General features: G+C 38.7%; 1 protein-coding gene across 3 annotated transcripts in view; it reads left to right on the forward strand.

Moving 5' to 3' along the window:
* GCNT1 (glucosaminyl (N-acetyl) transferase 1) overlaps positions 1-6869 on the forward strand; it is a 28481-nt gene extending 21612 nt beyond the window's left edge. For all 3 annotated transcript variants that reach the window (XM_075211004.1, XM_075211003.1, XM_075211005.1), the window contains one exon: positions 4290-6869. In XM_075211004.1, the coding sequence (XP_075067105.1) occupies positions 4423-5709 (1287 nt within the window). In that variant the 5' untranslated portion in view covers positions 4290-4422 and the 3' untranslated portion in view covers positions 5710-6869. The remainder of the gene's footprint in view (positions 1-4289) is intronic.
* Positions 6870-15110: the final 8241 nt, after the last annotated feature.

Below are 15110 nucleotides of genomic sequence, written 5' to 3' on the forward strand. Positions count from 1 at the left end.
AACCATGGACAAAACCATGTTACAATACAAGGGATGCAAATTAGCTTATTATTTTGCCCATAAGTTAAATACTTGCTGTTTTTTTATGTTGCACACAAATCCTTGATAGCTTTATTTTTACACTGAAATTTAAAGTTAATCTAGGACAGGGGTGGCCAACCAGTCGGAGCCTAAGAGCCAAAAAATATCCATAGATATGGCAAAAAGCCAACTTTACCTTTTATATATGTGTACATATACACAGTCTAAACATGCACATACATTGAAAATAAAACATAATTTACTAATATCTTGCTAAGTAAAAAAGAAGATATCCAACATTGCCAAAATGTTCAGAATAATAATCAACTCAGCTCTTATCTTGCTCCTGTGTCCAGCAGAGTAGGGTTCGTAGGGTACTTGCAGTCTCTCCACAGTAGCTTACAGTGCTTCTGTATCCACAATCGCTGTGGAAGGAACTGTTGAAGTGGGAATAAAAAAAGTTATAAATAGCCAACATGCCCCTCAGACCTCTTCACATTTCCACCAGACCTCACCACGTGCCCTTTACATACACCATATGCTCCACATGCCATGAGATCTACCCACATTCCCCATGCATGCCATTCAGCCTCCCTACATGCCCCATACATGCCAATCAAACCTCCACACTTTCCAACAGATATTCCCAAATGCCATCAGCCACATCTCACATGCCCCTTACTTGTCAGACGCTGAAGCCCACGCAGAGGAAGGAGGGAGAGAGAGCGTAATGAGACAAACACTTCATTTTACAGCGGGGACAAAATGCAGTGAATCCCTGAGAATCTCATCATTGCGGCTCTAATACCAGGAGTCTCCCAGACATTCCGGGAGAGTTGGCAAGTATGATTATAACTATGCAGAAATTTTCCAAAGAAACAAGGTAAACTGTCCGCTAGAGGTTTACCATGTAATCTACTTTGCTAATGCGCAAAGAAATCTGTATTTTTATATTTATATCGGGGTCATAAAATGTAAATTTCTATATCTTCTGAAAATTTATAAAATAGTGTTGTTCCTATGTATTCAGGCAACTTTGTTTATTCTGTGTATGTGTGACTCTCAGTGCAGGTTGTGTATCTAACTAATAATACTTGCATGCAAATAAACAGGCAAACATAATATATAGTATATATACCATATTTATGCCTGTATATAACTATAATATATAGAAATATTTATATAGTACAAATATTGTACATAGAAGACTTATTTTGTGAGTAAAATATATTTACTGCTCTTTTTTTTTGTCCAGTTTTTATCTTGTTGGGGTATCGGGGTTCACTGATACTTCTATCAATCGCCTTCAATGTCAGTCAGATCTTCCTTGATTTTCAGTTGACTGGTGAACAGAAAAACACCCAACACCTGTATGATATAATGCTGAGTATCCTTGATTCTGTTCCAACCAGAGCTTACTTCAGGATCTTTATTTATACAGTAGAATATTAGAGGTATAGAATCTTAACAACCAATTATAAGACAGTAGATTATGAAACAGCATGAAAACAACAAGCTAATTATGCATTATGCAACGTGAAACAATTTTTTCTTATTTATGCTTTTATCTTCTCAGGCATTCTGCCACCAGTCTTGTTGTTACTTTACATAGAACGTTCAGCTGCGCATCCTTGGGTTGTTCATGTTCTCTGAGAACACCTTGTTGTAACATTTCCGAAGGCTTCAATCTTTTTCTCTTCTCATTCTGAGTAAAATATCTGCTAATTTCTTTTAAGGCTATAATATATTATTTTCTAAAGCTTCGGACGGACATGATAGATATTAAATCAATAATCCTACAAATTTACCCTTGCAATCTCCATGTAATTATTTTATTGAACCATTTACTAACTAGCTTTTTGACCTTAGCATTGTGTCTGGTAAATCAAGAATGAAATAGTAAATTAGGCACCAAACTATAAGTTATATTCTGTGCAGGTATGTGCCACCACTAGGCGAACCTAAGGTGTCAAGGCTTAGGGGAGGTGGCGGAACTAACATTGGTGTGGCAGCTGCAGTGCACCGGGGTCCATTAAGGTAATGGGGCCCACTGCATGGCAGATGCAGAAGGTCAGGGGCCCCGGTTCCCTCCTTTCCGCCTCCCTGCACACAGCTCGCTAGTTCCACCTCTACTTAGGGGGGAATCCAAAACACTGAAGTAGTGACATAATGTCAGATATTAAGTGTTTTATTTTCCCTGCAGCACCCCCACACTAAGCACTGGATGCTGATATGGAGGTGCAGCAGTTGGCAGCTTCTTACCTGTGAAGCTGTTGGCTGCTGCTCATCCACATCAGTGATGTGTGCTGGGAGTATGGTCCTGGGCTATGATGTCACAGTCCAGCATCACTGGAGAATCGGAGAAGTATATGCCGCTTGCCTTCGCTCCACACAAGATGAGAAGCAGGATGGACAGAAGTGCCTTAGAGTGCTCGAAGTAGACAGAGGCGCCTAAAAGCACTCAAGGCGTCTGTGCCTGCCCTGATTCTGTTATAATTCAGAACTTACGAAACTCCACACAAAACAATTTTTAATTTTCACACAAACTCTACTGCACTATACCACACAGAGGTCTATTTAATGCTGGTGGTTAGTAGGAATCAGTAAGTATCATTTTGTATCGCTGCATACAACAGAGATACAAAATGTATTGCCCACTTGTATTTTCACCATGCCAATCAGTGAAACCCCTCTCCTAAGAAAGCAAGAAACCTCCACCAGCAGCTTACTGCTGCTGGCGAAAGGAGGAACTGACCCCTGTGTGGGTATTGTGCAAATGCTGCTACGGTCATGATGGGACCTGGCAATGAATTCACCATGGCTTCTCCAGCAGCAATGGACACCCATGAACCACATAAAACACGAACACCGTCTAAAGATGGCATTAGCTTAGCTTTTTAAAGGCTGGTGAAAAGTAAAGGTTTTGTATTTCCTTGTTTTTTTTTTCCAACGCTTGTTAAATGGTGTCAAATTGCAGTTCTCATAGGGGTCTATGGAGACTGCAGTGACAAGTGTAAAATAAATTGAAACAAGATACGGGGCAGCATGGTGGCATAGTGGTTAGCACTTCTGCCTTGCAGCACTGGGGTCATGAGTTCAATTCCCGACCATGGCCTTATCTGTGAGGAGTTTTGTATGTTCTCCCCGTGTTTGCGTGGGTTTCCTCCGGGTGCTCCGGTTTCCTCACACACTCCAAAAACATACTGGTAGGTTATTTGGCAGCTAACAAATTGACCCTAGTCTGTGTGTGTCTCTGTGTGTGTATGTTAGGGGATTTTAGACTGTACGCCCCAATGGGGCAGGGACTGATGTGAATGAATTCTCTGTACAGCGATGCGGAATTAGTGGCGCTATATAAATAAATGGTGATGATGATGATGATGATGATAAGAGCTATGGCGGTGTTGCTGTCTTGGTACTATACATACATTGATGAACCTGTATGTACAGGCTGTATAATACAAATTAATGTGTGACTTTATTTAGACTAAAGGTTTTATTTCTATTCTTAGGTCTTTATATCTTGCATTTGTATATGTGCTACACCATGTAACTCTTGCCCTTAACATATGCTCACCTTTCAAAGAGATTAGGGGGCAATTTGGTCATGGATAGGCAAATTGCTGTGATCTATTTGTCCAAGAACCCATGTAAAGAATTAAGTCATCATTCAACCCAATTTTCCTCCATATCCTGTTCAATTGTCTTTTGACATTGTGCGTTAAAACCCCAGATCGTACAATGATTGATCAAATTGACTGAATCATAACTTACATGGTATGGGCAACTTGACTTCTTGGAGAGACTGAAAAACTACTAATGTTCCCTGGGTAAAATTGTGGGGTGTGAATAGGGGATGGCTGCCTGTAAATAGGGTCCTTGTATATCTATTTTTTAAGTGTGCGTAGAATTGGAAGGATAAAAGCTCAAGATTTGCACTGGGCAGAAGAACCATGTCGCAGTACCACCTCCTACCACTTTAGTACTGCTTTCATTAAACAATACTTTTCCTTTTTATACAAGTTTAATCTCATTTATGACTTAATCATGAACGTGAGGTGGTTCTGTCTTTATTGTAGTAGTTCTGTCTGTTGAACTTATAAACATTATGTATTTCATTTGTAATTATTACTTAACACCCCTCCCATTAAAAAAAATAAAATGGGTTTTGAGTTTACAGTAAATTTTATTCTTTAGGTGGGTCTGGTTGTTTGTTTTTTTGTTTGTCAAAAATTAATATTTTCTACTGTTCTCATTTTCTGTTTTAGGTCTTTTATGGTGTACATTGCCACGAATTACATGACTACATCTGATGACTCTTTGGCAATAAAAAGGACATTTTCTACTTGTTGGTGATTTTTTATTTTTTTTTGTGTTTGCAGTACTCGATTCTTTTCTGAAATGCTGAGCAGAAAACTCCGTCATTGTAGAGTGAATCGAGTAAACTTGCTGCTCTTTATGGCTCTCACTGCGGTGACGCTTACATTGGTTAAGAATCACAACAAAACGCTATTTTATAGCAGCAGAAACTTGGAGCTTATAGGAGAGAATCCCAATGTTCATGTGAACTGCACTAAGATCATTAGAGGAGACGTTGAGGAAATCCAGAATGCCAAATTAAATTTGATCACCGTCAATTACAAGAGCCAACTAAGTCGGCTGACTGAAAAGGACTACATGAACATGACAAAAGACTGTTACTCTTTCACCAAAGACCGCAAATATATTTTATATCCACTCAGCAAAGAGGAGAGTGACTTCCCTATAGCTTATTCAATAGTGATTCATCATAAAATTGACATGCTGGAAAGACTTTTGCGCTCTATATATATGCCTCAAAATTACTATTGCATCCATGTTGACAAAAAGTCATCGGAATCGTTTCTGTCTGCAGTGAAGGCAATTGCATCTTGTTTTGAAAATGTTTTTATAGCCTCCCAATTGGAAAATGTAGTGTATGCATCGTGGACACGCGTGCAGGCTGACCTCAATTGCATGAAAGATCTCAACCATGCCAATGCCCGCTGGAAATACTTAATAAACCTTTGTGGCATGGACTTTCCAATAAAAACCAACAGAGAAATGGTACAAATGTTAAAAGCATTGAAGGGTGAGAACAGCCTAGAGACAGAAAAGATGCCGGCACACAAAGAAACCAGGTGGCGGAAACACTATGAAATATCGGGTAGCGGTATTCAGAAAACGGATATAGACAAAATGCCACCACCCTTTCAGATCCCAGTGTTTTCTGGCAGTGCTTATTTTGTTCTCAGCAGAGCACTTGTCAACTACGTCTTGACAAATGACAAAATTAGAACATTTCTGGAATGGTCCAAAGACACTTTTAGTCCAGATGAATTTTTATGGGCCACATTACATAGAATACCAAAAGTGCCGGGCTCAGTCCCAGCCAATAGTAAATATGATGTTTCTGATATGAACTCGATAGCCAGGTTTGTGAAGTGGCAGTATTTGGAAGGAGATGTGTCAAACGGTGCACCATATCCACCGTGCAGCGGAGCCCATGTCCGCTCAGTTTGTGTTTTTGGTGCTGGTGACTTGCAGTTTATGTTGGGGAAGCACCACTTGTTTGCAAACAAATTTGACATGGATGTTGATCCCATTGCCATTCAGTGCCTGGAAGAACATTTGAGACACAAGGCCTTGTATACAGAAAGGCATGGGTGAGGGTGAACTCTGTACTGTGTGGTTACTGAAACCATCACCTGCAAATATTCAGCAGTGTACAGTATTTAATTGCTGTGAGACACAAGTATCATGAGAGAATCTATCACAGACAAATATGGTACAAGTTAGGGCTGCTTGTTTAACTATAGTTGTGGAAACTATGTATGATTTTCAATTCAACTCTGTAGGAGGTGCAGTGCAATAAAATCCCAGCTGTATTATCGCATTTAAATGTCATATTTTGTTTATTTATAGTTGTGACTTGTTTTAGTTTAGATACTTTGGTTAGATCAGTTGAGATTAAAATTCAGCATCTCTTGCAGATTAGGTGATTAGGATTTGAACAAATGTAAATTGCCTCTCAAATTTCTGCAAACAATGTATCTTTTTCCATTATCAAAAGAAGAAAAAATGTTTTGTTTTGTTTTTTAAATTATTATTATTGGGGTTTTTTTTATATAATTTTTTTTAGAATCCGTGTATACAGGCCTTGGGCCACACTAGCAGCAATATTGCCTTGTGTTCAATGAGACCATATTCAATCTGTCAGGTCAACTGTGTCTGTAGCCTTCACCCGATTTTATTAAAAACATTTAGAAAATATGAATTTAAATTGATCTCTTCAAGAGGTTGTTAGTAAAACAAGTACTTTGTGACAAACATTCACCCTTTTCACATTTGTGTTTTCCAAGCTACGTAATATATTGTGTTTGGTTGTTGGATAAACATGTTTTATATAGTCTGTAATTTAATAATTTATTTATAGGCATTGGTAGAAGTGAGAAAGCTATTAAAACTTAAAATTAAGATCTATTATTTTTTTTCCTAGCTTAAATTGTATTTAAAATGTCATTCAGCATTTATATTTATTTTTTCCTGATACCAAATTCCTTTTTAACCATTCCAATAATTTAACAAGCCAATTTGTTTTTTCTCTTTCGACGAAGGTTCATGTGACAGATGATCATGCAGATTGATATCCTCAGGGCATCTGGTGTAAAGTACCTATGCAATGGTTGTATGATGCATAGTCTTTATTTTTCTACATAATTAAATCAAACTCCTTTTATTTTTCTGAATTAAATGACTGAAATAGTAGTATGTGATAGACATTGGTAGTAATGATTTGAATAATAAAGCAATGAAATATCTAACTTATATGTAGTGTTACTAGATTTCTTTACACAATAACCACCAGAACTTTTTTGCATTACCCATAATCTACTCTTATTAATTAGTCCTGTCGTCCTATACAAAGAACCACTTAATATGCTTTATATGAGGACACAATACAATTCACACATATTAGTGTAAAGATCAGGCTGTGAATGTATGTGTGGTTGCAGTTTAATATGGGATAGAATTCTATGAAAAAGTGTTATTTTCTCATTATTTGTAAACCTTAGTATTGTGATACCTACACTCTCCTCAAAGCTATTGGTTGCTATGATTTACAATAATAATTTTGCTGTTTGCACATTTTTTATAATTTGTAGAATGTCACACATCGGAGTCCGGCTATTACTTTTCAAACTTGCTGTCCACTCCAGGCACAGAACCTTGTGCCATAACAATACTTTGTCCAATAGAAGGCACATGGCTCTTTAAGTGCTCTGAAGTTGTGATTATGTATTCTGACACGAGACCTTATTTATTAGCTCAGTGTACATGCCTGTGCCAGAGTGTTAGGCTCCAAACCTTTACTCCAGTGTTCCAGTACTTCTAGTGACTAATCCCTTTGAATTATGACATGCCTTGTGCCTGCCGTTTTGTACAATTTATGCTCCTGTTTGTTGCTGAACCGGCTTGTTCTGACACTCCTTCTGTTTGCTGATATGGGACACTGCAGTCTGTTTAAGTACCAGTTCAGAATACGTTGATCAGTCTCTTGTTACAGTTTAATATCAGCTCGTCACGCCCGAAGGCAATGCAAAGGGCCGCGACCTGAGAACCTACCTGCAGCAAAGCCCAAACCTCCTTGCGGAGGTCAAAGGGCCGCAACCTGAGAACCTACCTGCAGCAAAGCCCAAACCTCCTTGCGGGCGTCCCTGACAAACTGGGAGTGTCAGTCAGTCCCACTTCATACCACATTAAAATGTAACTTTGCTCATTTTGTTAATATATATTATAATATTTGTTTTACACACATATATATATATATATATATATATAGCCCTCCCTCATGTTCTCGTCTGTCATTTTGCAACAGACAGCATTGGGGAAGGTTTCATCTGCAGTGCTCTGCTCTGAAAAATCCTATTTAAACTAGACTACAGCAAGGGGCAGAGTTAAGAATAGAAAAGCTGTGATTATAATTTATTCTGCAGTTTAGTTCTCCAGAGATTAGTGCAGTAGAATATTTTGCAGATCAATATTTCCATTTTTGACATTCAGTGAGCGCACGTGGAACATTGCAGTGACTTAAAAAAAAATAAAAAAAAATGAATCTGTCATGCCACCAACTGAAGCATGCACATTAGATAAATTAAACAAAAAAAAAACCTGTAGTGTAGGGAGTGTAAATGCAAGAGATAAAAATTTTGAAACACTAACAGACACACTAAATTTGGAACGTTAGACAGCATGCATTGTGTAGAGTGAAGAGGCAGTAGGAAGCAGAGTTCATTAAATAGACAGCGGCATCAGTAGATATTCAGACAAGTCGAAAAATACCCAATTGTAAAGTGTTATGTAATTTGCTAGTGCTAGATACACACACACGCGCACACACACACACACACACACACAAGTCCCCTTGCTTAATTCACATGGTCATATGGCACGTTACTGTTCAGCCAGATCTACCTTACTAGTAACAAAAAAAACCACTTCTAATTAAAACAAGGTATTTGACAGCTCCCCTCTTGGTCTCCGATGAATGCTCTGCCCATCGAATGCATAGTACTAGTCTAAAAAAAAAATAGAATCGGTGCCTCTGCCTGCTTCTGTAGTGTGTGTGTGTGTGTGTGTGTGTGTGTGTATATGTATGTATAATTATCTAGATCCTATATTTCCTGCTGAAGGGTTGTCATTTGTTAATGTCAGATTTTTTTTTTTGCTTTCTTTTGTGCGAATCTTGCTCATATTTTGTAACTAGCTAATGTCCAGTTGGAGATCAAAATGTCAATTTCAATTCATCCTTTTGGCAAAGCTCCAGTGTAGAAAAGTTCCAGTTTCTTTGATATTTGTTTGATCAAATGGGGGTTGGGTATATACTCTTTATGGGCTAACCTCTCCCCTTGTATTTGGAGGCTCCCTCCTTATGGGGAGTTCTGAAAAATTAGTCCCTCGGGGGAGGTTTTGGCCAACCCTGTGTTAAAGGGGACTGCACCGTTCAGATAGGCCAATAGGTGGCCTCCCCACAGAAGTATGTATAACTGACATTTATGCAGATTTGATTGCCAAAAACATGTGTTTTGACAAGACAATGCAATTGAAAGTCCACATTCTGAGAAATGAAGAGGACAGAATTTGGGACAGACAAAGAATACATGTATAGATGGAGATATGATGACTGACGATTTACACGATGTGATGTAGAGAACTGTATAAATTGGTTAATTTTTATTTTAATCGGAGAAAGAAAATGCAACAATGGCAGTTACAAAATCCTTCATTAAGACAGCTCGCTGCAGACTTTGGATGAAATTGATGACATTTTGGACAGTTGTGAAGTGATAATTGGAAAATAAACTAAATCACTGTTAATGCTATAAATAGAAATATAGGAGCAAAACAGCTCAAAATCACATAATTTTACCTATTTTTTACAATTTTAAAATAAATTCAGATCTAAAACCAAAACTTTTCATAATTTTTGGGCAAAAGCAAAACACGATGAAGTTTAAGAACCATAAATAAAACCAAAACATGGGTGTCGGCACACATCTCTATTAGTTATATAATTTGACACTGCTTAGCAGACCAAAATAAGAAAGGGGTGTTTTCTATGGAGTGAGCAAACTTCATTTTACCTGTGTATCTGTTTTCTGTTTCAAAATGATGGGACCCCTAGTAATTTTTGAAATAAAGCCATTTGCATCGCCACCAATGGCCCTTATTCACAAAGGAATGTGCATTTTTTTTAGTGTTTGTGCCCATATAGGTCCACCCTGCACAAGTGAAAGTTGAAAATGCACCTTCTCCTTCTTTATAGCTTTTGCAAAATTTCACTCTGCAAATTGAAATTACATTTTTTGCTCTTCTCCAAAAAACTAGATGCATCGGTGCACATATTCTGCACTTTGCAGGGTTTTTGGCTGCAGCTCGGCAATTTAGCACACACAAATGTCTATTTTTACCAATGTTGTAAGTTAATTGGTGCTACACCACTAAAAATATTCAACCTACTTCCATTTTAGGACCATCACTTCCATCATTTTTTATTTCCTATAATACTGGTCAGCTTAGCATGATTTATCTGTTGGGGAACCTCAGGACTCTTAATTACATGTTTGTTTTATATGCCTGAATGGTTGAAATGCTCTAAAAACTTTATCTGGCATGATCATGTGCAAACTCTTTTGTTTCATTTTTTTTATTTTTATTTATTATTATTATTATTTTTGAATAGTAAAAGCTGATGTATTTCTTTTCTTTTTGGATCACATCTTCCGATATATGTTAATGGTATGATTTTTTTTTTTTTTTCTGAATTTATCCTGATAATTCTTAGTTGTTGGCCAAACGTTTCCATTGTACTACACTTCCTTCCAATAAAGAATAGGGGATATTTTGTTTCCATTTTCATAATGTCTGTTTTTTAAAATGTTCACATCAACTTCTTTAATGTATTTTAGTAATCACTTTCCTAGGAAGAGCTTGCTTGTGTACTTAGAGTACACAATCAAGAATTGTCATTGTAGCAGTATTCTTATTATTATCCTCCTTTATTTATAGGGCGCCACAAATGTTCCGCAGCTCCATACAGAACGCATACAACAAAACAGTACATGGTAAAACAGGATAATACAGCACACAACAACAATACAAGTCTCAGCACAGCTAATAATGGCTGAAACCTGTGCACATAAAAGTGGGGGTGCGACTAACCGGATCAGAGCCACTGATAGAGGTATATTCTTACTGCAACAGTAATTAAAGGAGTAGTTGTAGTCTTCTACTCATAATCATCATATAAAGCTTTACAAAATAATCTTCCGTCCCCTCCAAACAATTAAAATATCTATATAGCATTGGAGGGATGAGTTTTATTTTGTGTGTGTTTTTCAGTCATATGGGAATAAATATATTTTTAGGATGTCATACTAGGAAAAAGTGCTCAAAGCTATTATTTTTACATTTGAAACAGAATGTATATATCATATTTAACCAAATTGGCAACGAGACTATTAGAGGCTGAGACCACTGACTGACCCTTATGACAGTGAGTACATATTTCTGCATGTACCCAACGATACATGTCTCTCAATGTGCATATATATTTGTGTCCACAATTTCAACGTGCACATTCAACAGACGGCCTAGGCTAATACACCGGTTGACGCCACCCCCAGAACATCTGCCCGCCACCCATTTATAACCTGTGGTTAAAGTGGAAATTCAGTAAAGTTGTACAATGAAGACAGTGGAAGTGGTGGTATGGCCACTGTGCGTGTGTATGTGTATATATGTGTATGTGTGTGTATATATATATATATATATATATATATATATATATATATATATATATATATATATATATATATATATATATATATATATATATATATATATATATATATATACACATCACACACAAAATTGTAAAATATAAATTACTACATAAAATACAATTAATTCTGCAAGCATATTAAAATATCATTACAGTAAGATTCCGCAGTGAAATTTTGACAAATTGCTCCGTTCTCCCTTACCTGATCTTGCAGCGTAGACTACTTGATGTTTTTTCTTGCTTGTTCTTGGAGCGTTGTTGCTAGTTGGCTGGATTCTGGAAACTTGGAGTCCTGTATTGAAAATGTGCAAAACTTTTATTATAGTGAAAAATGTTAACAAACCCTCAATGATACAAACACAACACTCCATTATGACCAAATAAAACAACCCCCTAGTACAGGCACATATAGACAATTAAAATATATAAAAATTATTTATATTCATATACTAACATCTACCAGCCCCATCTGTCAAGTATTTAACATTCTAGTGAGTGACCGCTGAGACTACAGAGAGCATCCACGTCACAGCCACACAATACAGAGAACATGTCCCCCACAAGCTATTTCATCACCTACCCCAGCCATTTTTGTAAACCCTCACCAGAAAGTTTGACACCCCATCCATATCTTCACCCACCCCCCCCAGCCAATTAATCACCTCACTTTAACCAATCCATTAACCCTCCATAGCCAATCCATTAACACCCACCCACGCTAGCTAATTAATCAACAGTTGCTGGTAACTCAGAACCCCCCCCCCCCTAGGTAAATTCATCAATCTGTTGCAGCCAATACATCGCTCCCCCCCCCCCCCCACACACACAATTCTTCAACCCACTGCAGTCAATTCATTAACCCCCCCAGGGCAAATTGATCAGCCCATTACAAGCAATGCATTACACCCCCCCTCCCCAATCATCAACCTACTGCAGGAAGTTAATTAACCCCCACCCCCCCCCGCCCCCACAAAACCATCAACCCATTACAGGCAACTCATTACCCAACCCCTCCCCCCCAGGCAGTTCTTCAAAACCATTGCTGCCGATTCATTAACCGCCTCCCCACACCAGTAATCCTACCCCCCCTCCTCAGTCGCCACCTGTATCACATCCTCCTCCATTATATTATACACAAAACGTACCTGGCTGTCTTCCGCTCCTCCTCTCTGCAGACGCCGGCACTTCTGTCTTCTGACAGGCAGCTAACAGTAAATCTGAGGATGTTAGCTGCCCTGCCAGTGCGGGCGCGCTGTCACTGCTTAGTGTGGTCACGTGAGATGTGATAATCTCACGTGACCACACTAAGCAGTGACAGCGCGACCGCTCCGGCAGGGCAGCTAACATCCTCGGATTTACTGTTAGCTGTCTGCCTGCCTCCTAATTGGATCCGTTGACAGGTGGGACCGCCCCCCCTTCAGACTAAGGGGCGGCCCCGAGATTGAAGCAAGAAGGCGCCGATCGGTAATTTAAAAAAAAAAATTAAAATATGAAAACGAATATTATTGTGCCCGGCACTGCGCCCCCCAGGGCCCAGCGCCCCAGGCTGCAGCCTGGTCAGCCTATTGGCTGATCAGGCCCTGGAATTAGTGATGGGAATGGATTACTTACACTGGCACGAACTGTATAATTTCACCAAGGATTTAAAAAAATAAAATAACATTCCAACAATGGGCCTTGATGTTATTTAAAAGTGTACACCATTCAAGGCAAAGTGCAAAATCTCCCTTTGTGTCATATTCCTGGATTTCTGGTAAACTCAATTGGTGCAACGTCATTTATTGAGGATCAAAAGTTTGCACAGATGTTGGGATGAGCATTCGTGCTTTTAGCAAGGGGCTTTTTTTCCACTACGAATGGGCACATTTGTTAGTCCTGTGCTGATAGTCTGGGGCTGTGTTGCATTATAACTAGGGATGTGCACCGGCGACTTTTGGTGTCTCGTGTTTTGGATTCAGATTTTCGTGATGTTTTGGGTTTCGCAAAACACCTGCCGAAAGGTTTTGGTTCGGATTTAAGGTTTTGGATTCGGATTTTTTTTGAAAAAAGCATAAAAAGTTCAAAAATCAAGTTTTTGGGCTTATTTTCACTCCTACGCTATTATTACCCTAAATAACATTCCATAACAAGCATTTCCACTAATTTACAGTGTATTCTGAACACCTCACAATATAGTTATTAGTCCAAAACGTTGCAACGAGGTATCTTTCTGGACTGCGTAGTGGAGTGGTCCCCACAATATAATAAGAAAACCATCAACTGGTCTGAATCGCACCGAATAATGTACCTGGACTGGCTAGAGGAGTGGTCACCACAATATAATTAAAAAACCCTCCACGGGTCTGAATTCCAAAAAAAAAAATTCTGGACTGCGTAGTGGGGTGGCCCCGGTACACAATTCTTTACCGGGGCCACAATATTATTAAAAAACCATCCACGGGTCTGAATTCCACCCAAAAAGTTTATGGACTGCGTAGTGTAGTGTTCCCCACAATATTATTTAAAAAGTTTGCAGTAACAGTCAACGTTGTTTAATATCTGATACACCTCTATCTGGACTGCATAGTGGAGTGGCCCCGGTACTAAATTTGGCACCGGGGCCACAATACCTCCGCCTTCAAATGGTCTGAATTGCACTGCACAGCTGCCTGCTCCTACATCCTCTGCAGCATATACATGGTGTAGTTCCAGCGTGTCAATACCTCTTGTTTTCAACGATGACAGGTCATTTGGATAAATTTTGGTTTTGGCAGCAACAGTCAACGTTTTTTAATATCTGATAAGCCTCTATCAGGACTGCGTAGTGGAGTGGCCCCGGTACCCAATTTGGTACCGGGGCCACAATACCTCCTCCAACGATGGTACAGAGCATTCATCATTGAGATCCCATCAAGTATGTTAAAGACAGACAGGGTAGAAGTGTTATTGGTTGGCTTTGTAAACCAAAAAACTGTCCCTGTTGCACATAGTCGTGCAATGAAGAGTGACTTTTTCATTTAAAGGCTCCATCTTTCAAGTGTAGTGTTTGTAAGTCCTATTATACTTTTGGTAAAATTTGTTTAATTTGTTCCTCTTTATGGTAACTACTAATAGAATTAAAGTATTAAATAGAATTAAAGTATTAAATAGAGTGGTATAGAGTGGTAGTGTGGTATAGAGTGGTCCCCACAATATAATAATAAAACCCTCAACTGGTCTGAATTCCACCAAACAAGTATCTGGACTGCGTAGTGGGGTGGCCCCGGTACCCAATTTGATACCGGGGCCACAATAAAATAAATACACCCTCAACTGGTCAGATTTCCACCAAACCAGTATCTGGACTGCGTAGTGGGGTGGCCCTGGTACCCAATTTGATACCACGGCCACAATAAAATAAATACACCCTCAACTGGTCAGAATTCCACCAAACAAGTATCTGGACTGCGTAGTGGGGTGGTCCCAGTACCCAATTTGATACCGGGCCACAATAAAATAAATACACCCTCAACTGGTCAGAATTCCACCAAACAAGTATCTGGACTGCGTAGTGGGGTGGCTCCGGTACCCAATTTGATACCGGGCCACAATACCTCCTCCAAGTTCCAAGTGTAGTGTTTATAACATCTTAACACTACACTAATTCTAGCACGTCAAAACCTCTTGTTTTAAATAATGACAGGGCATTTAACTTTTTTGATTTAATTTATTGAATTTGTTGGCATTTTCTTTTACTTTTTGAACATGG

The sequence above is a fragment of the Mixophyes fleayi genome, chromosome 1 (assembly GCF_038048845.1).
Source record: "Mixophyes fleayi isolate aMixFle1 chromosome 1, aMixFle1.hap1, whole genome shotgun sequence".
Classification (NCBI taxonomy): domain Eukaryota; kingdom Metazoa; phylum Chordata; class Amphibia; order Anura; family Limnodynastidae; genus Mixophyes; species Mixophyes fleayi.